At 41.7% G+C, this 25,538-nt stretch overlaps 1 protein-coding gene across 3 annotated transcripts in view; it reads right to left on the bottom strand.

Annotated features, from left to right (window-relative positions):
* Positions 1-25,538, bottom strand: part of LOC126259995 (SPARC-related modular calcium-binding protein 2) — an 860,600-nt gene that overhangs the window by 6,524 nt on the left and 828,538 nt on the right. For all 3 annotated transcript variants that reach the window (XM_049957136.1, XM_049957139.1, XM_049957137.1), the window contains 2 exons: positions 12,515-12,599; positions 9,306-9,471 (listed from right to left, as the gene is read on the bottom strand). In XM_049957136.1, coding sequence (XP_049813093.1) covers positions 9,306-9,471; positions 12,515-12,599 — 251 coding nt within the window. The remainder of the gene's footprint in view (positions 1-9,305; positions 9,472-12,514; positions 12,600-25,538) is intronic.

Raw genomic sequence — 25,538 nt, 5'->3', positions numbered from 1 at the left:
ATTTGATCAGATGGTCAAATGGAGACTTACAATGATGTCCCTTCCAAAATGTCAGATGCTGATAATGCTGTCCCACATATGTACATGGCATCTCTGTGTCCTTCACAGTGACCACTTGGCATCTTATGCCATTTATGGCCCTTATATATAGCATCAAGCCTGATAACAACAGTAGCATTCTCTGGTGGCTGTTATATTTGTCACAGAGAATCGCATCTCTAATCACTTACATATTTGCCAATGGTGTATACATGAATGATGTTACACTGACAATTGACATCCGACTACGTCTTATGGATGCTTCATTTCTATTGTCAAGCAGAGAGAGAGAGAGATAGAGATAGAGAGAGAGAGAGAGAGAGAGAGAGAGAGAGAAGAAAATATTTATATAGCTACATGCTAAAAATTTACCAGGCACTTGAGTGCATTTTCCAGAGTATCCATGTAGATATACACATTTTCCTCCTGCACATTCAACTAGTAATTCATCAGAAAGCAGAGATGATAATGACCAACCAAGAGTTTCTTCTGACCACAATGATACTGTAACTTGTGTATATAGATTGATTTGCAAAATGCAAGTATTGGTACTCTTTCAGAGCGAGTACTGTGTGATGATAAGGTTAGCATCAGAATGAAAGGAAAGCTTTACAAGTCTGTGGTGAGACCTGTGATGCTGTATAGTGCAGAAATGTGGCCAAGTACGAAAGCCCAAAAGAAAAAGATGGAAGTGACAGAAATGAGTATGTTAAGGTGGATGAGTGGTGTGACACAAAAGGATAGACTAAGGAATGAGTACATCAGGGCAACAGTGAAAGTAGGGCCCATAGGGAAGAAGATCAAAGAAAGTAGGCTAAGATGGTATGGGCATATGCAGGGAAGAGGGGAGTAATATGTAGGGAGAAGAATTGAAGACCTAGAAATCAAAGGACCAAGGAGAAGAGGAAGACCAAAACTGAGATGGAAGGACAAGGTAGCAGGGGACCTATGGGAGAATGGATGGCTCAGAGAAGAAGCATTGGATAGACAAGATCCAGCGAAGCAGCATCCACCCCACATGGTGTGGGAAAAGGCTGAGACGACGACGACGACGACAACGAAGTATTTGTGTTGATTTTATCTCTTAATGTCCAAATTTTTAGAAGTGCTACGGTAAAAAATATTGGAATGAGGGCTGATATTGGTCAACAAGAGTTTGGGACTGATGGACCAGCACAGACACGCATTTCTCCTACAAACTCTGCAGGAAGGAAGAGATTGCTGGACCTATACAGTATGCAAAGCATACTGTTAGGGAAGTCACCTCAGCTAGTGCGCTTCGTCTATTTATTATTGAAAATATGTTGTGCATGGTGAAAAAAATTCACTGAAACAGAAGTATGCATTGCACGCAACAATAATTTGTGGAACTTGAATTCAGAGGAGTTGGAAGCATTTATTAGCCATACTGTATGCTCGAGGTATGTATGGTGCATGGGTTCTTTATGTGAGAAATTTGTGGAGCCATGAGTGGGTCCTGCCGTTTTTACTCAAACAATAGCAAAATAGTTTTTTAACAATGTAAAGAAGCAGACAAATTTTGTTTGGCATCTGAAATCTAGCACATGTTTAAAGTTTACTGCATTGCATGTTACAAACCCACTGAATCTTAACTGTGGGTGAGCAGTTATATTTGATGAAATACTGATGTCCATTCACTCAATAAATGAGGAGCAAACATGATAAGTATGGCATAAAGCACTGGTTACTCACAGACACTAAAGTTAGGTATGTTCTAAATGGTTTTCCTTATTTGGGAAAAGCCGAGACCTGTGAATACTAGCCTGGGAGAACAGAACACTACATCTCGTGAAACCTTGCTTATGAAAGGTGAGAAATTTTACAACAGACAGCTTCTTCACTTCTCTCAAGCTGGTAAAAAGGCTGGAACAGAGGGCTACAAGCATTGAGGGCAATTTGAGCAGGAGTACAAGGGAAGTGCCACCGTCTGTGAGTAAAGGACAAGGCGTACTTTAAGTGTTGTTTATAAGGCTGACGACATTTCTGTAATATCTTACCAAGGAAAGAGTTAGAAAAATGTGCTTATTCTTATTTCTGTGCACTCCAGTGTAACAAACAATGACGCTGCAGAAACAAACACTCCACAGTCAGTCATTTTATATAATAACACTGAATTCAGCATAAAGAGGTATGATGAGGTGATGGCCAGGACACTTCTATATCACTCTGAATCTGGCTATGATTAATGCTCACACCCTTCACAAGTTGATAACAGATTCTATCATCTCTTTATTGTCTTTTATAATGAAGGCTGTAGAAGAATTAGTGGTACAAGACAGAAATTCTCACTCTTGACAACTCCATACTTCATCTACTTTGGTAGCTGATGGAGGAGGAGGAGGAGGAGGAGGAGGAGGAGGAGGAGGAAGAGGAAGAGGAACATCTAAGCAAACTAAATGAAAACCTTGCCAGGTTGGATTGTGCAACATAAAAAGCTAGATGTGTGTGTTTTATGTGTGAAAAAATAGCACGTGGTTCATGTCTAATTAAACAGATGTGTAAAAAGCACACCAGAGTAGCTTAGTAAAACAGTACTTACTTGTTCTGGATGAAAGTATATAGCTAATAAATCCTCTGAAAACATTTGACATCTATGTTATATCATGTAAAACACAAACATTGAAAATGTAAGCAATTTTATGTATCTCTAATATGGTGTCACTTATTTTTGTATTATGCAACATAAAAATAAAATCTATCAAGTTCAAGTAAGAATGGCCCACATTATTATTATTATTATTATTATTATTATTATATATGAAAAAACAGTAAAATCATTATTAATGACAAATATGAAATATCTTTTTTTTTTTTGGCATCAGTCTACTGACTGGTTTGATGCGGCCCGCCACGAATTCCTTTCCTGTGCTAACCTCCATCTCAGAGTAGCACTTGCAACCTACGTCCTCAATTATTTGCTTGACGTATTCCAATCTCTGTCTTCCTCTACAGTGTTTGCCCTCTACAGCTCCCTCTAGTACCATGGAAGTCATTCCCTCATGTCTTAGCAGATGTCCTATCATCCAGTCCCTTCTCCTTATCAGTGTTTTCCACATATTCCTTTCCTCTCCAATTCTGCGTAGAACCTCCTCGTTCCTTACCTTATCAGTCCACCTAATTTTCAACATTCGTCTATAGCACCAAATCTCAAATGCTTCGATTCTCTTCTGTTCCAGTTTTCCCACATTCTATGTTTCACTACCATACAATGCTGTACTCCAGACGTACATCCTCAGAAATTTCTTCCTCAAATTAAGGCCGGTATTTGATATTAGTAGACTTCTCTTGGCCAGAAATGCCTTTTTTGCCATAGCGAGTCTGCTTTTGATGTCCTCCTTCCTCCATCCGTCATTGGTTATTTTACTGCCTAGGTAGCAGAATTCCTTAACTTCATTGACTTCGTGACCATCAATCCTGATGTTAAATTTCTCGCTGTTCTCATTTCTACTACTTTTCATTACCTTCGTCTTTCTCCGATTTACTCTCAAACCATACTGTGTACTCATTAGACTGTTCATTCCGTTCAGCAGATCATTTAATTCTTCTTCACTTTCACTCAGGATAGCAATGTCATCAGCGAATCGTATCATTGATATCCTTTCACCTTGTACTTTAATTCCACTCCTGAACCTTTCTTTTATTTCCATCATTGCTTCCTCGATGTACAGATTGAAGAGTAGGGGCGAAAGGCTACAGCCTTGTCTTACACCCTTCTTAATATGAGCACTTCGTTCTTGATTGTCCACTCTTATTATTCCCTCTTGGTTGTTGTACATATTGTATATGACCCATCTCTCCCTATAGCTTACCCCTACTTTTTTCAGAATCTCGAACAGCTTGCACCATTTTATATTGTCGAACACTTTTTCCAGGTCGACAAATCCTATGAAATTGTCTTGATTTTTCTTTAGCCTTGCTTTCATTATTAGCCGTAACGTCAGAATTGCCTCTCTCGTCCCTTTACTTTTCCTAAAGCCAAACTGATCGTCACCTAGCGCATTCTCAATTTTCTTTTCCATTCTTCTGTATATTATTCTTGTAAGCAGCTTCGATGCATGAGCTGTTAAGATGATTGTGCGTAATTCTCGCACGTGTCAGCTCTTGCCGTCTTCGGAATTGTGTGGATGATGCTTTTCCGAAAGTCAGTGTTATGTCGCCAGACTCATATATTCTACACACCAACATGAATAGTCATTTTGTTGCCACTTCCCCCAATGATTTTAGAAATTCTGATGGAATGTTATCTATCCCTTCTGCCTTATTTGACCGTAAGTCCTCCAAAGCTCTTTTAAATTCCGATTCTAATACTGGATCCCCTATCTCTTCTAAATCGACTCCTGTTTCTTCTTCTATCACATCAGACAAATCTTCACCCTCATAGAGGCTTTCAATGTATTCTTTCCACCTATCTGCTCTCTTCTCTGCATTTAACAGTGGAATTCCCGTTGCACTCTTAATGTTACCACCGTTGCTTTTAATGCCACCAAAGTTTGTTTTGACTTTCCTGTATGCTGAGTCTGTCCTTCCGACAATCATATCTTTTTCAATGTCTTCACATTTTTCCTGCAACCATTTCGTCTTAGCTTCCTTGCACTTCCTATTCATTTCATTCCTCAGCAACTTGCATTTCTGTATTCCTGATTTTCCCGGAACATGTTTGTACTTCCTCCTTTCATCAATCAACTGAAGTATTTCTTCTGTTACCCATGGTTTCTTTGCAGCTACCTTCTTTGTACCTATGTTTTCCTTCCCAACTTCTGTGATGGCCCTTTTTAGAGATGTCCATTCCTCTTCAACTGTACTGCCTACTGCACTATTCCTTATTGCTGTATCTATAGCGTTAGAGAACTTCAAACGTATCTCGCCATTTCTTAATACTTCCGTATCCCACTTCTTTGTGTATTGATTCTTCCTGACTAATGTCTTGAACTTCAGCCTACTCTTCATCACTACTATATTGTGATCTGAGTCTATATGTGCTCCTGGGTACGGCTTACAATCCAGTATCTGATTTCGGAATCTCTGTCTGACCATGATGTAATCTAATTGAAATCTTCCCGTATCTCCCAGCCTTTTGCAAGTATGCCTCCTCCTCTTGTGATTCTTGAACAGGGTATTTGCTATTACTAGCTGAAACTTGTTACAGAACTCAATTAGTCTTTCTCCTCTTTCATTCCTCGTCCCAAGCCCATATTCTCCTGTAACCTTTTCTTCTACTCCTTCCCCTACAACTGCATTTCAGTCGCCCATGACTATTAGATTTTCGTCCCCCTTTACATACTGCATTACCCTTTCAATATCCTCATACACTTTCTCTATCTGTTCATCTTCAGCTTGCGACGTCGGCATGTATACCTGAACTATCATTGTCGGTGTTGGTCTGCTGTCGATTCTGATTAGAACAACCCGGTCACTGAACTGTTCACAGTAACACACCCTCTGCCCTACCTTCCTATTCATAATGAATTCCACACCTATTATACCATTTTCTGCTGCTGTTGATATTACCCGATACTCATCTGACCAGAAATCCTTGTCTTCCTTCCACTTCACTTCACTGACCCCTACTATATCTAGATTGAGCCTTTGCATTTCCCTTTTCAGATTTTCTAGTTTCCCTACCACGTTCAAGCTTCTGACATTCCACGCCCCGACTCGTACAACGTTATCCTTTCGTTGATTATTCAATCTTTTCTCATGGTAACCTCCCCCTTGGCAGTCCCCTCCCGGAGATCTGAATGGGGGACTATTCCAGAATCTTTTGCCAATGGAGATATCATCATGACACTTCTTCAATTACAGGCCACATGTCCTGTGGATACACGTTACGTGTCTTTCATGCAGTGGTTTCCATTGCCTTCTGCATCCTCATGTCGTTGATCATTGCTGATTCTTCTGCCTTTAGGGGCAATTTCCCACCCCTAGGACAAGAGAGTGCCCTGAACCTCTATCCGCTCCTCCGCCCTCTTTGACAAGGCCGTTGGCAGAATGAGGCTGACTTCTTATGCCGGAAGTCTTCGGCCGCCAATGCTGATTATTTATCAAAATTTAGGCAGTGGCGGGGATCGAACCCGGGACCGAAGACGTTTTGATTATGAATTAAAGACGCTACCCCTAGACCACAGGATCAAATATCATTACATTTTCTAAAATAAAGCTTTTTAAAAATGTGATAAAAACCTTAGCAGTCAGTTGACCTTCCATGGGTGTTCTTTTGGATAGATCTAAGCTGGGCATGATGGTGTTAAAAGAGACGCCTACAAATTTTAAGTGAGTGAACCCCACATATAATTCTAATTACTTTCTTTTGTGCAACAAATAGTTTTTGCCTAATCAAGGTGTTATCTGGCAAGACATCAGTGAATAAAAAGATCTTACTGACTCCTGTATCCCCAAAGTCAACAATTATTCTTACAGCTAAAGTAGCTAAACCTAATGTTTTAGCTGGTCTACTATTTGGATTTTCTACTTCAAGTTTTCATTAACATGTATGCAACAGACTGGAGCTGCTGTGAGCTGTGCAACTTGCCTTATGTGCATGCATCATTTTCACTCTCTATAAGAAATAGAGCTAGTATGTGAGAACTGTGGTAGAAAAGGCAAATGGTCGACTTCAGTTTATTGGGAAAATTTTAGGCGAGAGTGGTTCAACGGTAAAGGAGATCACATAGGAAACTGGTGTGACCTATTCTTGAGTACTGTTCGAATGTTTGGGATCCATACCAGGTTGGACTGAAGGATGACTTTGAATCAATTCAGAGGCAAGGCTGCTAAATTTGTTACCGGTAAGTTTGAACAACATGTAAGTGTTGCAGAGATGCTTCATGAACACAAATAAGAATCCCTAGAGGGAAGGTAACGTTCTTTTTGAGACACACTCTTGAGAAAATTTAGAGAACTGGCATTTGAAGATGACTGCCAAATGAGTCTATTGCCGCCAACATAAATTGTGCGCAAGGACCATGAAGATAAGATACGAGAAATTAGGGCTCATGTGGAGGCATACAGACAGTCTTCTTTCCCTCACTCTATTTGCGAGCGGAACAGGAAAGGAAATGCTTAGTAGTGTTGCAGTGTATCCTTCACTATGCACCATACAGTGGTTTGTGGAATATCTATGTAGATATAAGTTGATGACAGTTGCTGCGATCATGCCTATATAAGTGGGAAACAGAGCCAGGCCTAGCATTCAGAAGTTATTTACTCCTGGCAACGATGGCACAGAGAGCCATCGGAAACTTGAGTGTTTTATTCGAAATGATGTAACCCAAAAACCCACAAGATTTTATTCATACCCAAAACTCAGAATTTCCTACCCTGTTCATCACTTCTTGTTAGTGTACCAGGTTAACAGGTAGTGGAATATTTTTCACTGTGCTAAACTAGATGATCTACGTTTTCTGAAAATTTAAAGCACTGGCAGGACAGATGTGGCCCTCAGTTGGTTTCATTAGGGCCTGCAGAAGAAATCTGTGGGCAAGGGAGAGAGGTGCACATATTGCACTCCACCAAGAATGAATTTTTGGATATTGCTGCGGACACTCAGCTCTCTCTGATTTAGCAGCTCATGACGCATACCAATGAATTTTGGATTTCTCTCTTGTGTGCAATGCCATTTTGCCCCCACTGCATCTGAACAGCAAAGAGAAATATGCTCCTAGTCAGAGAGCGAAGTTATATGCATGTGAAGACTATGAGAAACAGCTCACTACCTTGAAGAGGTGTGGGAAGTATTTTGGTCTCTGGATCAGTGCCGTCAACAAACACATGTTATTTAGTACTTACTGTCTTCATCTGCACTACACATTGATAGATTGCAAACTTTGGTTGTAGGCAAAACTGGCATGAAAATTAGTGAGTAGTTGTGAAATATGGTAATTTGAACAAGGGGCCATAACTTAATGAACAAACTAGTTATTTGCTGTCAATTCACTTGTAAAGTTCTATGTTACTTGTTTGTTAGTTTTACAAGTCTTTCCACGCACCTTTACTGATTTTATTCACAAAATTACTTGGAGTTAAGAAGAGAAAAACAGATTTTGAATGTCACCAGTTCTTTATCACGTACAAAGATGTTGTGTAGTGAATGACTATCTCTTTTGAAGGAATATAGTATAAAAAGGCGTTGTTCTACAAAACACACTGCTCAAAAACAGCCTAAAAAACAACTGTGGGAAGACAAAATTAAAACAACAATTTCCAGTTTGGATAAAAAGTTTGAGATTTTCGTTGTATAATAAATTCTTGTTCTCTTGAAAAAATGTATTCAGAGTATAATTTATTGTGTTGGCAAGCTTGACATCTTAGCACCAAACCATGGACACAATAGTTTTTTCTTTATGTGCTAGGAGTGCCACTGTTGGGTCACATGACAAAGTGGCCTGTTAGCTTATGTAAGTATGTGAATCAAGCCCACAAGCCACCAAAGGTTGCCCATGGCTAGTTAAAGCTATCTTGTTTGTGCAAAACCAGTCAATAACTTTCATAAATCATCAAGTCCTCTTGAGGACAGAAATTCTCCACTGCAGTCTGGCTTTAACTATTTTCTTTAGCTACATTGGATTATTCACACCACTCCCAATAATGTTAAAAAAATCAGCCCATTCATATGCCAGAAGATTGAAAAGGATACTACTGACACAGGATTTCAGGTAGAACCAGCTCTTGACTGTAGAAAAAGTATGCAACAAATTGTGACTACTACTTTTCGATTTCTGGAGTATGATGCTGGATCCACGTTTCACAAACAATAACAATACGTACCAAGAATGATTATATTGAGCCAAAATGGATATGAATGTCTTGACACTTAACCTTGAGTGTCACTAAATGCCCATTGTGTACACAATTAGTGGTCCTTGAGAACATCTGAATCAGTGATTGGATAAATCTGATACTGGCATTTTATTTTCCAGCCAAAGTTACCACTGAAATACACAGATTTTCAAAAACTGTGGTGTTACTATGTTCAATATTTATACCAGTAAGAGCTGTAATGGGAAAACTGGAATGAAGTGCATCAATGAATGTCATATCAATTTTTGTCTCTCTTTATCCTGTTCCACATCTTAGTTTTCTGATGTGTAAATGCATACTCAAACATTGTAGTATCCCCTCATGGGATGTTTGAGTGTTCACATCATGTAATGTTGCCAATTTACTTCTACTTTATGACTCACTATCTCTTGACTGAACTGGATTGTTGGATTTGAAAAATTGATACTATAAAGGAAGAAATAACTTACAAATGCTTTCTTCACTGCTGCTTAAACAGTTCAGCCACTCTGTCAGACTGATTTTCCTATCAAGATTGATGTCGCAGTATCTTGGAAATCTTTTACCACATTTCCGCAACAGCTTGTTGGCAGTTACCATTGTTCGGAAGTGTTTCCACTCCTTTCTCTCTAGGACCTGTATTAAAAAGGGAAAAAGAACACTATTAAATTATGCCATTTCAAAATTTATTTTTTCTCGATCTAGCCTTCAACATTAGGAAACCAAAAAATTTATCTGAAGTATGTTGTAATTACTTAGGTGAAGACATCTGTGTAAATAAGTGTGCTTGTGTATTTTTCTAACTCTTTTAAATTTATTTAGTACCCTACTTATTGCTGCCATTTAACAAGAAAGTGAAATGCTGACCAATTTTCAATTCATTCATGTGAAGTAATTGGCCATTAAAGGCAACTCTATACTACTTCAAAGTTTTGCTTCTAAGAACTCTACAAGAATGTGACCCATTTGGCACAGAAATTTTTATAGAGAGAGAGAGAGACAGAGAGAGAGAGAGAGAGAGAGAGAGAGAGAGAGAGAGAGAGAGAGAGAGAGAGACAGAGACAGAGAGAGAGAGAGAGAGAGAGAGAGACAGACAGAGAGAGACAGACAGACAGACAGAGAGAGAGAGAGAGAGAGAGAGAGAGACAGACAGACAGACAGACAGACAGAGAGAGAGAGAGAGAGAGAGGGGGGGGGGGGGGAGCATCCCTTCCAGTGACCTTTCAAGGACACTTAGAAAATTCAGATACTGTAAACTCAAGATTGAAGCTTCTTCACTAAGCATTGACCTCTTCTGGAAAAATAATTTTCATCTACATGTATACTTTGGATAATTAGTATTTTCACAGCAAATTATTATAGATAAATATACTTCTGCATCAGCATTCTTAAATCTGTGAACATTATTCAAGTACAACTGAAGATAACAAAAATTATTAAAATTTGTTAATGGGAAGTCTTTGAGAGAATATAGATAATAAAAGGAGTAAAGGTGACACTCCCCCTTATACTCGAAGCATTAAGAGGTTGATAAACTAATGCACACGACTGGAAACACTGTTAAGCATTCAACATCCTCCTTCAAATATAACTAGTACAGGTTGATAACATTGTACTGGCACTGCAGCTTGACTGGTGTGAAGGTTTGTAGTAAGTGGACTGAGCAAGGGAAAATGGAGGCAAAAATGGTTATGGAGGGTGGAATGAATGAATGAATGAATGAAGGCAGGAAGGCTAACTGGTGAGAGGCGAAACCAGTAATCCCACTGGCTAGGGATATTGCACTGGTGAGCTTTGTCTGGTGAAGGCAAAGGGATTTCTGTGGGATGTACAATGGCGTGAACGAGTGAACTGGAAAGGGAAGATAGAACAGAGGAAGAATGAGAAAGCAGAAATGAGAGTAGAATGAGTGAGTGGGTATAATGGGGACAGTGTTGGAGATAAGTGTGGAGTGGTAGCTAGCAAAGGTTGAGGCTAGGAGGATTACTGGGTAGAAGTATGTGTTGTAAGGAAAATCCCATTTGTGTAGTTCAGAGAAGCTGATATGGAGGAGAGCGTTTGGGATACCGATGGCATAGTTTGTGAAGCAGCCATTTAAGTTGAGCTGTTGGGTTCAGGAGCATGTTCTGCCAATGGATGGTCAACTCTGCTCCTGGTCTCAATTTGGTGGTGACCATTCCTCCTGGTGGACAGCTGATTGGTGGGCATGCTCATGTACAAGACTGTACAGAAATTACAGCAGAGTTGGTATATGATACGATTGTTTTCCCTGAAGGCCCTGCCCCTGATGGGTCTGGAGGATGACATGCTGTGAGAGTGCATAGGGGAGATACCTGGATCTTTCATGTTACAAGTGGTTGGGTGTAGGTGTGGCTGAAAGTTAAAAGAGTGTATTTCACACCTTGGGTTAGCACCAGAATGCCACTTTGAGAGGGTTGAGGATGACTGATTAGTATGTTCCTCATTGCTAGACTTAATCCTTCCCACTGCTTTGATTACTGTTTTGTTTTAAAATGCAGCAGTAGACCTAAGTGGTGCCCACTGTAACAGATTGCTGTACAAAATACTTACGATTCTTTTTAAAATGTTGGAACAGTACCAAGTAATTTATCTTAGTATTTGTCGTTGGTCAGCACACAAAATGAGAGCCTATCTTGCTCAGAATGACCTCGTAGTCTGTTGACACTTTTCTGATATGGTGTCAGCTATTTCATATATTTTTAATTATTGACCATCCAGATCATATTGTGGACTTTCTGGCTGTTTTCATCTCTGGTTGCAGCTTTGGAATGTCATTCAAGATAATCATGTTAACGAGAAGTACAGCATGTTCAAAATCAAACATTTTTTTAACAGTTGAAAGTGAAGGATCAGACCACTTATTCTTGATCTTCACCTACATTTCATGGTTTAGGCACTAAGCCTATTCCACCTTCATGGATTGTCTCTTACTGCTGCCAGTTTGTAAGCTGAGGCTAGTTTGGGAAGTTGTTTACTGTCCATTCTTCGTATATGTTCATACCAGATGTTGCAATATTTGGTTATTCTGTTTTCAGTTGGATCTGCTTTTGGTTCTTGACACACTAGTCTGTTATACACCTTATGAACCTTAAATGGCTTAATAAGTTTACATTGACAGTAAAATGTTTGAAACAATTTTATGATGCTACACAATATCTAGTTCATCAATTAAAGTGAAACAAACACAACAGTACTTTGGAAAGCTGTACACAAAATATTTTGCAGGTAACACTAAAAATGACACACATTATTGTGTGATATGTACCATCACTATAGAAAATAAACTTCGTTAATACTGTTTTCATCTCTGTTCCAGACTAAGAAATATTCTCCTTTTCATTCAAAGTGCATGACTATTTGATGCAAACTGGTATAAATAACAATTGCCAATAAAAGCTCGTTGTGGAACAAATAACCAAAAATTGAAGATAGATCAAATTATAGAAACATAATTACGAAGTGAGAAGGTTTCAAGAGAAAATGTATCAAGAACACCAACAAGAAGAAAATGAATAGCAGAAGAGAAGGCAGATTAGTATTGGAGGAAACAAAGTTGAATAAGCAGCTTACACCTAGTTCTTAGTTGACCTGTAAGAGAAAAGGGAAAAAAGCCAGATGTATGAATTATGAGTTTGTAATGATTTAAATGTATACTTACCTTGCTTTTATTCTTATCAAGTGCATTGAAATTCCACACAGCAATTTCCTCTTCTGGTGATGATGGTAGCAAGGGTCGAGATTGGCTGCAGAACAAAAAAAAAAAAATCTTCAGACTTATCACCCACTTAAATTTCATCCCCCTATACTCTTACTACCATTTTATTAGTTGAGCCATGTTATCCATATATGATGTTTTTCTGGTTTGATTACTTGAATATTTTCTATTTAATTGCTCAGTAGTCATAGGTACCGTAAAAAGTATAAAACTTATTTATAATAGTCACAAAATCAAAGGTACAATTGGTAACTTGTTCTAGAAACAATTTAGAAAGTATTTCTTTCTGGAGCTTTTAAGAACACTGATACATTATTTAACTCTCATAGATAAGTGTACCCTACTTTTTTTAAAAGGCAGTATGCCTTGTAAGCTTACAACTCAAAGAGTTATCTACAGCAGGTGCAGAGTGATTGGTTAATGAGACATATGTAGATAAACAGGGGTATTTCTGAGAAAGCCCAGTCTTAAGTGACTCAATTTAAAATGTGTTTGTAAATGTTTGAAGTTCAGATTAATCCAATGAATTTTTTAAAGAGGGAACTTTATAAGCCCCCATTTCCTAAAGATTTGCATATTCATGTTTCTAGGAAATAATGATTTGGATGCATTTTTCAGGAAGGGACCAGTTTACCTATACATGCTTTATTATTTCAAACTCACCATTTTTGAAAACCCTTATTTACATTTATGCACTATAAGACACCTTGGAGTGTGTGGATGGAGGATACATTGTGTACCAAAGCCAAGCCACTACTCACCCCTACCCTTTTCTGGTTGATTTGTAAATAGTGTATCACATAAATGACTGGCAGTAAACCTGTCAAATGCTCAGATTTTACCATCATGCTCATTCGAAGACATATGTATGGAACGAAGTAACACAATAAATGTTTGAAATACCATGCAATTAAACTTTGTATCACGATGTTGTGTACATGGCACTGCATTTATGATTGGTATTAATTCTGTATGGTGTGAAGTCACTACCTACTGCAATTAGAGCCCCTAAACATCATGGCATGGAATCACAGAGGATATGAACATGTCCTTAGAGCACTCTTTTTATATGGTTTGTTTACAAGCCGACAAAACATCAATAGTGGTTGCTGGATGACAAGCTACGAGGGTTATTCCAAAAGTAAGGTCCGATTCGCCGTAACTATTGAAATTTGGCGCCAATGACAAAACACGCATGCGCGCCGACTCCCGGCAAGCCTTGCGCGTCAAACGCCGCCATTCGCTTTGTTACTGTTGCTGAGTGTAGTTCACAGTGTCACTTTACAATGTTTAAGACAATTGATCAGCCCGCCGATTGTGAAGTAAGGGCAGTGATACGGTTTTTGTCTGCAAGAAACAATTCAGCGGCGGAAATCCATCGGCAGATTACTGAAGTGTACGGTCCTAACATAATGAGCGACAGTAAAGTGCGCAAGTGGGTGCGAGCTTTTAATGAAGGACGGGATAATGTGCACGATGAACCACGGTGTGGCCGACCATCAGTGATTTCAGACGATTTGGTCAATGCGGTTGACAAAAAAATTCGTGAAGATCGCCGATTCACTATTACAGACGTAGAGATGCATTTTTCGAATGTGAGTAGAACAACTTTGTACAGAATTGTGTCTGAACATTTGAAGTTTCACAAATTGTGTGCCCGTTGGGTTCCCAGGCTGCTTACTGAGCCCCAACGAATGAAAAGAATGGCTTTTGCTCTTGATTTTTTGGAGCGATATCATAAGGAAGGTGACAGTCTTTTAGACCATGTTGTCACAGGGGATGAGACATGGGTTTCTCACATCACTCCAGAGTCTAAACGTCAGTCAATGCAATGGCGTCACACGTCATCGCCAGTCAAGGTCAAGGCAAAGCAGACAATCTCAACACGTAAGGTTATGGCGACTGTGTTCTGGGATAGACGTGGAGTATTGTTAGTCGACTTTATGGAGAGAGGAACAACGATTAATAAAGCCGCCTACTGCGCTACCCTGACTAAACTTCGACGTGCAATCCAGAATAAGTGACGTGGTCTTTTGTCGTCTGGAATCTTGTTGTTGCATGACAATGCCATACCCCACACTGCAAATGAAACGCATGCTCTGATCAAGAAATTTGGATGGGAACAGATGGACCATCCTCCTTACAGTCCGGACCTGGCGCCAAGTGATTTCCACCTGTTCCGTTACTTAAAGGAGTTTCTCGGCGGCAAGCGCTTCGACACAGATGATGAAGTGAAAGAAGCAGTTAAGGACTGGTTATCGTCACAGGCGGCCGATTTCTATAACATGGGCATTCAAAAGCTTGTAGAACGATGTGACAAATGTTTAAATACGTATGGAAGTTATGTAGAAAAATAGATAAAGATGTAAGGAATGTAAATAAAACAATTGTTTTGAAAAAACATTTTAGTTTTGATTTTTTTTTTATAACCGGACCTTACTTTTGGAATAACCCTCGTATATCTTTCTGACCAACCATACGCCAGACATGTTTTGTACGGCGCACATCATACTGAATGTGTAGACCCGGGGGTAGTGGCACACATTCTATCAAGATGGTTTGCATATCCCTTGCAAAATGTGGGAGGGTATGATTCTGCTGAAATGTGGAATATGATGCTTCCTGAAGAAGTGCAAGTTCCTAGGCCTTTAAAATCTCCCTCATTTATTACTTGCTGTTCAGATTATAGGTTGGCAGATTGTGATCACCATTATGGAATTTAAATTGTGTGTAGCGATTGCTGTAATGCAGGTTAAAACAGGGTTCATCTGAAAACATTACATTTCATCACTCAGTGTGCAAGTGATGGTACTCAAGTACCTACTGCAGTCAGAGGCCTTCATAACTTCTGGACAATGGAAGCCAATGCTTTGTAGTTCATGTCATCAAACAAGTCAACATCAGAGGTTGCCAAACTGTTGGCACAGACAGGTCAATACCAATCACAGTATTCCAAGTTGAGGTAACATTCTTAATCAAGCTGTGAGAGTCAGTACAGCCCTGTAGATAAGATGGCAGCCATCCCATCTTGTGGTCACATTTGTGCATTTGTGTACTCATTTCTTGGAGACTGTTCACTGTCTCTTGAATTTACACATCATCTAATATTACACCCTTTGATATTATTGTTGCATACTGACACTCGGTCTCATTTTTACCCTCGGTTAGATGGCTATTTCACTGAGCAAGTTTGGCATAATACTGAAATTTGAATGTGCACTCTTGGAATTCCAAGGAAATCCTCAATGATGCATAACATGTTTCCCATTGTATTTCAAGTAGCATTCTCACAAAACTGTCAATCTGAATTAATAAACTTGTGATCGAGTGCACAATTCTAAGATTCTTAATTGATGAGGGATATTCAAGAATAGTTCTACCAAAGTCTTTATGGTAAGACTCCAAAGATGCATTATCGAGGATGGTGTTTTAAATTCTTGCCTGACCACCCAGATTTAGCTCTTCCATGATTTCCCAAAATCAAAGCATATGTCAAGATGATTGTTTCGAAATGGAAAAACCAGATTTTTTTTCTTGTCCTTCCCCTATCCGAGCATGTGCTCTGCCCCTTATGACTTGACACTGATGGAACATTAAAATCCTAATCTTCTCTTTTATACTAGTATGTTTCAGCTCAAATCCTTCTGAACACATACTCACAAATATTTCATGTATCTTCAAACATACCAATAATAAATTAAAAGCATCTACAAAGTATATATATATGAAACAAAGATGATGTGACTTACCAAATGAAAGTGCTGGCAGGTCGACAGACACACAAACAAAAACACACACACAAAATTCAAGCTTTCGCACAAACTGTTGCCTCATCAGGAAAGAGGGAAGGAGAGGGAAAGACAAAAGGATGTGGGTTTTAAGGGAGAGGGTAAGGAGTCATTCCAATCCCGGGAGCAGAAAGACTTACCTTAGGGGGAAAAAAGGACAGGTATACACTCGCGCGCGCACACACACACACATATCCATCCACACATATACAAACACAAGCAGACATATTTAAAAACAAAGAGTTTGGGCAGAGATGTCAGTCGAGGCGGAAGTGAAGAGGCAAAGATGATGTTGAATGACAGGTGAGGTATGAGTGGCGGCAACTTAAAATTAGCGGAGATTGAGGCCTGGTGGGTAACGGGAAGAGAGGATATATTGAAGAGCAAGTTCCCATCTCCGGAGTTCGGATAGGTTGGTGTTGGCGGGAAGTATCCAGATAACCTGGATGGTGCAACACTGTGCCAAGATGTGCTGGCCATGCACCAAGGCATGTTTAGCCACAGGGTGATCCTCATTACCAACAAACACTGTCTGCCTGTGTCCATTCATGCGAATGGACAGTTTGTTGCTGGTCATTCCCACATAGAATGCATCACAGTGTAGGCAGGTCAGTTGGTAAATCACGTGGGTGCTTTCACATGTGGCTCTGCCTTTGATCGTGTACACCTTCCGGGTTACAGGACTGGAGTAGGTGGTGGTGGGAGGGTGCATGGGACAGGTTTTACACTGGGGACGGTTACAAGGATAGGAGCCAGAGGGCAGGGAAGGTGGTTTGGGGATTTCATAGGGATGAACTAACAGGTTACGAAGGTTAGGTGGACGGCAGAAAGACACTCTTGGTGGAGTGGGGAGGATTTCATGAAGAATGGAGCTCATTTCAGGGCAGGATTTGAGGAAATCGTATCCCTGCTGGAGAGCCACATTCAGAGTCTGGTCCAGTCCCGGAAAGTATCCTGTCACAAGTGGGGCACTTTTGTGGTTCTTCTGTGGGGGATTCTGGGTTCGAGGGGATGAGGAAGTGGCTCTGGTTATTTGCTTCTGTACCAGGTCGGGAGGGTAGTTGCGATATGCGAAAGCTGTTGTCAGATTGTTGGTGTAATGGTTCAGGGATTCCGGACTGGAGCAGATTCGTTTGCCACGAAGATCTAGGCTGTAGGGAACGGACCTTTTGATGTGGAATGGGTGGCAGCTGTCATAATGCAGGTACTGTTGCTTGTTGGTGGGTTTGATGTTGACGGACGTGTGAAGCTGGCCATTGGACAGGTAGAGGTCAACGTCAACGTCAAGGAAAGTGGCATGGAATTTGGAGTAGGACCAGGTGAATCTGATGGAACCAAAGGAGTTGAGGTTGGAGAGGAAATTCTGAAGTTCTTCTTCACTGTGAGTCCAGATCATGAAGATGTCATCAATAAATCTGTACCAAACTTTGGGTTGGAAGGCCTGGGTAACCAAGAAGGCTTCCTCTAAGCAACCCATGAATAGGTTGGCGTACGAGGGGGCCATCCTGGTACCCATGGCTGTTCCCTTTAATTGTTGGTATGTCTGGCCTTCAAAAGTGAAGAAGTTGTGGGTCAGGATGAAGCTGGCTAAGGCGATGAGGAAAGAGGTTTTAGGTAGGGTGGCAGGTGATCGGCGTGAAAGGAAGTGCTCCATCGCAGCGAGGCCCTGGATGTGCGGAATATTTGAGTATAAGGAAGTGGCATCAATGGTTACACGGATGGTTTCCGGGGGTAACAGATTGGGTAAGGATTCCAGGCATTCGAGAAAGTGGTTGGTGTCTTTGATGAAGGATGGGAGACTGCATGTAATGGGTTGAAGGTGTTGATCTACGTAGGCAGAGATCCGTTCTGTGGGGGCTTGGTAACCAGCTACAATGGGGCGGCCGGGATGATTGGGTTTGTGGATTTTAGGTAGAAGGTAGGGGTGCGGGGTGTCGGTGGGGTCAGGAGGTTGATGGAGTCAGGTGAAAGGTTTTGCAGGGGGCCTAAGGTTCTGAGGATTCCTTGAAGCTCCGCCTCGACATCGGGAATGGGGTTACCATGGCAAACTTTGTATGTGGTGTTGTCTGAAAGCTGATGCAGTCCCTCAGCCACATACTCCTGACGATCAAGTACCACGGTCGTGGAACCCTTGTCTGCCGGAAGAATGACGATGGATCGGTCAGCCTTCAGATCACAGATAGCCTGGGTTTCAGCAGTGGTGATGTTGGGAGTAGGATTAAGGTTTTTTAAGAAGGATTGAATTGCAAGGCTGGAAGTCAGCAATTCCTGGAAGGTTTGGAGAGGGTGATTTTGAGGAAGAGGAGGTGGGTCCCGCTGCGATGGAGGATGGAACTGTTCCAGGCAGGGTTCAATTTGGATGGTGTCTTGGGGAGTAGGATCATTAGGAGTAGGATTAGTATCATTTTTCTTCGTGGCAAAGTGATATTTCCAGCAGAGAGTACGAGTGTAGGACAGTAAATCTTTGATGAGGGCTGTTTGGTTGAATCTGGGAGTGGGGCTGAAGGTGAGGCCTTTGGATAGGACAGAGGTTTTGGATTGGGAGAGAGGTTTGGAGGAAAGGTTAACTACTGAATTAGCGCGTTGTGGTTCCAGGTTGTGTTGATTGGAATTTTGAGGTTTTGGAGGGAGTGGAGCTGGAAGTGGGAGATTGAGTAGATGGGAGAGACTGGGTTGGTGTGCACTGAGAGGAGGTTGAGGTTTGCTGGAAAGGTTGTGAAGGGTGAGTGAGTTGCCTTTCCGGAGGCGGGAAACCAGGAGATTGGATAGTTTTTTGAGGTGGAGGGTGGCATGCTGTTCTAATTTAAATCCTCCCCACTCCACCAAGAGTGTCTCTCTGCCGTCCACCTAACCTTCGTAACCTGTTAGTTCATCCCTATGAAATCCCCAAACCACCTTCCCCGCCCTCTGGCTCCTATCCTTTTAACTGCCCCCGGTGTAAAACCTGTCCCATACACCCTCCCACCACCACCTACTCCAGTCCTGTAACCCGGAAGGTGTACACGATCAAAGGCAGAGCCACATGTGAAAGCACCCACGTGATTTACCAACTGACCTGCCTACACTGTGATGCATTCTATGTGGGAATGACCAGCAACAAACTGTCCATTCACATGAATGGACACAGGCAGACAGTGTTTGTTGGTAATGAGGATCACCCTGTGGCTAAACATGCCTTGGTGCACGGCCAGCACATCTTGGCACAGTGTTACGCCATCCGGGTTATCTGGATACTTCCCACCAACACCAACCTATCCAAACTCCGGAGATGGGAACTTGCTCTTCAATATATCCTCTCTTCCCGTTACCCACCAGGCCTCAATCTCCGCTAATTTCAAGTTGCCGCCACTCATACCTCACCTGTCGTTCAACATCATCTTTGCCTCTTCACTTCCGCCTCGACTGACATCTCTGCCCAAATTCTTTGTCTTTAAATGTGTCTGCTTGTGTCTGTATATGTGTGGATGGATATGTGTGTGTGTGCGCGCGCGCGAGTGCATACCTGTCCTTTTTTCCCCCTAAGGTAAGTCTTTCCGCTCCCGGGATTGGAATGACTCCTTACCCTCTCCCTTAAAACCCACATCCTTTTGTCTTTCCCTCTCCTTCCCCTCTTTCCTGATGAGGCAACAGTTTGTTGCGAAAGCTTGAATTTTGTGTGTGTGTTTGTGTGTCTATCAACCTGCCAGCGCTTTCATTCGGTAAGTCACATCACCTTTGTTTTTAGATATATTTTTCCCACGTGGAATGTTTCCCTCTATTATATTGATATCAGTAATTTGAACCCAACAATTACGTTTGTTATTGTCACTGTTGCATTTCGAAATCTTTTCTGTCGTCTTATATTCTCTTTCTGTTTTTGCCAGTAGTTTCACTTTGTATTCACCTTCTCCTTTTTACCGTAATCTGCTATACAATTTTATCCCGCCTATATATACTTAATAATACGTAACCCACTTCCAAACCATAACCAAAAAAATTTTTTTACCGCTTTCAACACTACCGCCGCTATAAAATCCACCATTTCTAGTTCACAAACAGTTCCTTTCACCTTTTAAACAACCATTTCGGCTGGTTCTAATAACTTTCGCTTTATTTCCATTTCCGTTTTTCCCACATCACTGATAATTTTTATCCGCTTCACACAGGTTTTAACGTCATTATTTCTTCGTCAGACAATTGTTAGCCTCATTTTCATAATCTGCCACCACAAAACCACTCCTTTTAATATATTACACGCAGTTTTTTCGAAATTTTCCCGAATTTCTCCGTCCTTTAACGTGTTTTGGCGGCAACACAACCACCTAACCTTTGTGCACATCGTTGTCAACCAACTCAAGTCCAACATATCACAGCTGTAACCAACACCTTCTCACCTTTTTTCACACCAGATCTCCAGTTTCTTTCCAGTCCACCTTTATCTCTCCCCATACATTTTTATTTTCATTTTCATTTCAGCCTCATGTTACACTTTCCACCTTCTAATACCATGTCACTCTCACAACACCCCCACAACGACCCCATTAAGTTTTATTTACATTCCCTCCGCAAACATGCCTTCGCCCTAGCCAGATTACGCTCCCATATTCTATTTTCTCAGGCTTGTCTGACATTTGGCATTACCCCCAAAGGCCTCATACTTAAAGTTCCCATCTCTGGCTGCAACCCTTCTTTCCATCAGTCCCTATACCAGTTCCAAACTGAACAAACCATTGCCCTCACCCACCTAATCCTTCACCTACACATCAACTCAGCCAATGAACACACCCGTCAACTCCTATCCTAATAAAAGTCCTTAATCTTTCCTCTCCCACATCCACACCGGCTGTTCAGAGCATCCTCCTACAGGCCAACCGTAAATTAGAACAGCATGCCACACTCCACCTCAAAATACTATCCAATCTCCTGGTTTCCCGCCTCCGGAAAGGCAACTCACTCACCCTTCACAACCTTTCCAGCAAACCTCAACCTCCTCTCAGTGCACACCAACCCATTCTCTCCCATCTACTCAATCTCCCACTTCCAGCTCCACTCCCTCCAAAACCTCAAAATTCCAATCAACACAACCTGGAACCACAACGCCTCTCCCAATCCGAAACCTCTGTCCTATCCAAAGGCCTCACCTTCAGCCCCACTCCCAGATTCAACCAAACAGCCCTCATCAAAGATTTACTGTCCTACACTCGTACTACCTGCTGGAAATATCACTTTGCCACGAAGAAAAATGATCCTAATCCTACTCCTAATGATCCTACTCCTAATGATCCAACTCCCCAAGACACCATCCAAATTGAACCCTGCCTGGAACAGTTCCATCCTCCGTAGCAGCGGGACCCACCTCCTCTTCCTCAAAATCACCCTCTCCAAACCTTCCAGGAATTGCTGACTTCCAGCCTTGCATCTCAATCCTTCTTAAAAAACCTTAATCCTACTCCCAACATCACCACTGCTGAAGCCCAGGCTATCCGTGATCTGAGGGCTGACCGATCCATCGTCATTCTTCCGGCAGACAAGGGTTCCACGACCGTGGTACTTGATCGTCAGGAGTATGTGGCTGAGGGACTGCATCAGCTTTCAGACAACACCACATACAAAGTTTGCCATGGTAACCCCATTCCCGATGTCGAGGCGGAGCTTCAAGGAATCCTCAGAACCTTAGGCCCCCTGCAAAACCTTTCACCTGACTCCATCAACCTCCTGACCCCACCGACACCCCGCACCCCTACCTTCTACCTAAAATCCACAAACCCAATCATCCCGGCCGCCCCATTGTAGCTGGTTACCAAGCCCCCACAGAACGGATCTCTGCCTACGTAGATCAAACACCTTCAACCCATTACATGCAGTCTCTCATCCTTCATCAAAGACACCAACCACTTTCTCAAATGCCTGGAATCCTTACCCAATCTGTAACCCCCCGGAAACCATCCTTGTAACCATTGATGCCACTTCCTTATACACAAGTATTCCGGATGTCCAGGGCCTCGCTGCGATGGAGCACTTCCTTTCATGCCGATCACCTGCCACCCTACCTAAAACCTCTTTCCTCATCGCCTTAGCCAGCTTCATCCTGACCCACAACTTCTTCACTTTTGAAGGCCAGACATACCAACAATTAAAGGGAACAGCCATGGGTACCAGGATGGCCCCCTCGTACGCCAACCTATTCATGGGTCGCTTAGAGGAAGCCTTCTTGGTTACCCAGGCCTTCCAACCCAAAGTTTGGTACAGATTTATTGATGACATCTTCATGATCTGGACTCACAGTGAAGAAGAACTTCAGAATTTCCTCTCCAACCTCAACTCCTTTGGTTCCATCAGATTCACCTGGTCCTACTCCAAATTCCATGCCACTTTCCTTGACGTTGACGTTGACCTCTACCTGTCCAATGGCCAGCTTCACACGTCCGTCAACATCAAACCCACCAACAAGCAACAGTACCTGCATTATGACAGCTGCCACCCATTCCACATCAAACGGTCCCTTTCCTACAGCCTAGGTCTTCGTGGCAAACGAATCTGCTCCAGTTCAGAATCCCTGAACCATTACACCAACAACCTGACAACAGCTTTCGCATATCGCAACTACCCTCCCGACCTGGTACAGAAGCAAATAACCAGAGCCACTTCCTCATCCCCTCGAACCCAGAATCCCCCACAGAAGAACCACAAAAGTGCCCCACTTGTGACAGGATACTTTCCGGGACTGGACCAGGCTCTGAATGTGGCTCTCCAGCAGGGATACGACTTCCTCAAATCCTGCCCTGAAATGAGCTCCATCCTTCATGAAATCCTCCCCACTCCACCAAGAGTGTCTTTCTGCCGTCCACCTAACCTTCGTAACCTGTTAGTTCATCCCTATGAAATCCCCAAACCACCTTCCCTGCCCTCTGGCTCCTATCCTTGTAACCGTCCCTGGTGTAAAACCTGTCCCATGCACCCTCCCACCACCACCTACTCCAGTCCTGTAACCCGGAAGGTGTACACGATCAAAGGCAGAGCCACATGTGAAAGCACCCATGTGATTTACCAACTGACCTGCTTACACTGTGATGCATTCTATGTGGGAATGACCAGCAACAAACTGTCCATTCGCATGAATGGACACAGGCAGACAGTGTTTGTTGGTAATGAGGATCACCCTGTGGCTAAACATGCCTTGGTGCACGGCCAGCACATCTTGGCACAGTGTTACACTGTCCAGGTTATCTGGATACTTCCCACCAACACCAACCTATCCGAACTCCGGAGATGGGAACTTGCTCTTCAATATATCCTCTCTTCCCATTACCCACCAGGCCTCAATCTCTGCTAATTTCAAGTTGCTGCCACTCATACCTCACCTGTCATTCAACATCATCTTTGCCTCTTCACTTCCACCTCGACTGACAACTCTGCCCAAACTCTTTGTCTTTAAATATGTCTGCTTGTGTCTGTATATGTGTGGCTGGATATGTGTGTGTGTGTGTGCGCACGCGCGCGAGTGTATACCTGTCCTTTTTTCCCCCTGTTGCGAATGCTTGAATTTTGTGTGTATGTTTGTGTGTCTATCGACGTGCCAGCGCTTTCGTTTGGTAAGTCACATCATCTTTATATATATATATATATATATATATATATATATATATATATATATATATATATATATATATATATATATATATAAGATGATGTGACTTACCAAATGAAAGTGCTGGCAGGTCGACAGACACACAAACAAAGATGAAAGGATGTGGGTTTTAAGGGAGAAGGTAAGGAGTCATTCCAATCCCGGGAGTGGAAAGACTTACCTTAGGGGGAAAAAAGGACGGGTATACACTCTCACACACACACATATCCATCCACACATATACAGACACAAGCAGACATCTCACAAGCAGACATATTTAAAGGTCATATAAGGTCTTTAAATATGACTGCTTGTGAGATGTCTGCTTGTGTCTGTATATGTGTGGATGGATATGTGTGTGTGCGAGTGTATACCCGTCCTTTTTTCCCCCTAAGGTAAGTCTTTCCGCTCCCGGGATTGGAATGACTCCTTACCTTCTCCCTTAAAACCCACATCCTTTCGTCTTTCCCTCTCCTTCCCTCTTTCCTGATGAGGCAACAGTTTGTTGCGAAAGCTTGAATTTTGTGTGTATGTTTGTGTGTCTGTCGACCTGCCAGCACTTTCATTTGGTAAGTCACATCATCTTTGTTTTTAGATATATTTTTCCTACGTGGTGGAATGTTTCCCCTCTATATATATATATATATAAACTGATAAGACTCCAGACATCTAGGTAAGTAAATAAGCCTTGATATAAACCATGCATCTACTCCAGACATTTAGGTAACTAACAGGCTTTCATATGCACCCTCCACGTATAGTTCACATATAAAAGTACAATCTACCCTATGTATCTAAAAGTTGTAGTAAGACACATTTTTAAACTGTGGTATTATTGTAATATTAAGTACTAGTGAACCTGGCAATACTTTGCCATTACTAAATATTTATGGGTATTGGATATATATCTACCCTGAACTCCCCCCCCTCCTCTGACCATGAGTCTTATTTATTGTTACTACAAATGAAACCTTCATTGGGAACTGAAGTCACTTAAAATGAATGGCTAAATTTGTTGTGGCCATTGATATACAGGGTATGAGAGAGATCTCTTCACCTACTGAACCTGAGAGGATGTTGCTGTTGTCTTCAGTCCAGAGACTGCTTTGATGCAGCTCTCCATGCTACTCTATCCTGTGCAAGCTTCTTCATCTCCCAGTACCTACTGCAGCCTACATCCTCCTGAATCTGCTTAGTGTATTCATCCCTTGGTCTCCCTCTGCAATTTTTACCTTCCACACTGGCATCCAATACTAAATTTGTGATCCCTTGATGCCTCAGAATGTGTCCTTCCAACCAATCCCTTCTTCTAATCAAGTTGTGCCACAAATCTCTCTTCTCCCCAATTCTATTCAATACCTCTTCATTAGTTATGTGACCTACCCGTCTAATCTTCAGCATTCTTCTGTAGCACCACATTTTTTAAACTTCTATTCTCTTCTTGTCCAAGCTATTTATCATCTGCATTTCACTTCCATACATGGCTACACTACATACAAATACTTTCAGAAAAGACTTCCTGACATTTAAATCTATACTCGATGTTAACAAATTTCTCTTTTTCGGAAATGCT

The sequence above is a fragment of the Schistocerca nitens genome, chromosome 5 (assembly GCF_023898315.1).
Source record: "Schistocerca nitens isolate TAMUIC-IGC-003100 chromosome 5, iqSchNite1.1, whole genome shotgun sequence".
NCBI classification, from domain to species: domain Eukaryota; kingdom Metazoa; phylum Arthropoda; class Insecta; order Orthoptera; family Acrididae; genus Schistocerca; species Schistocerca nitens.
The sequence above is the reverse complement of the archived record's forward strand: the minus strand, read 5'-3'. Positions and strand labels throughout refer to the sequence as shown.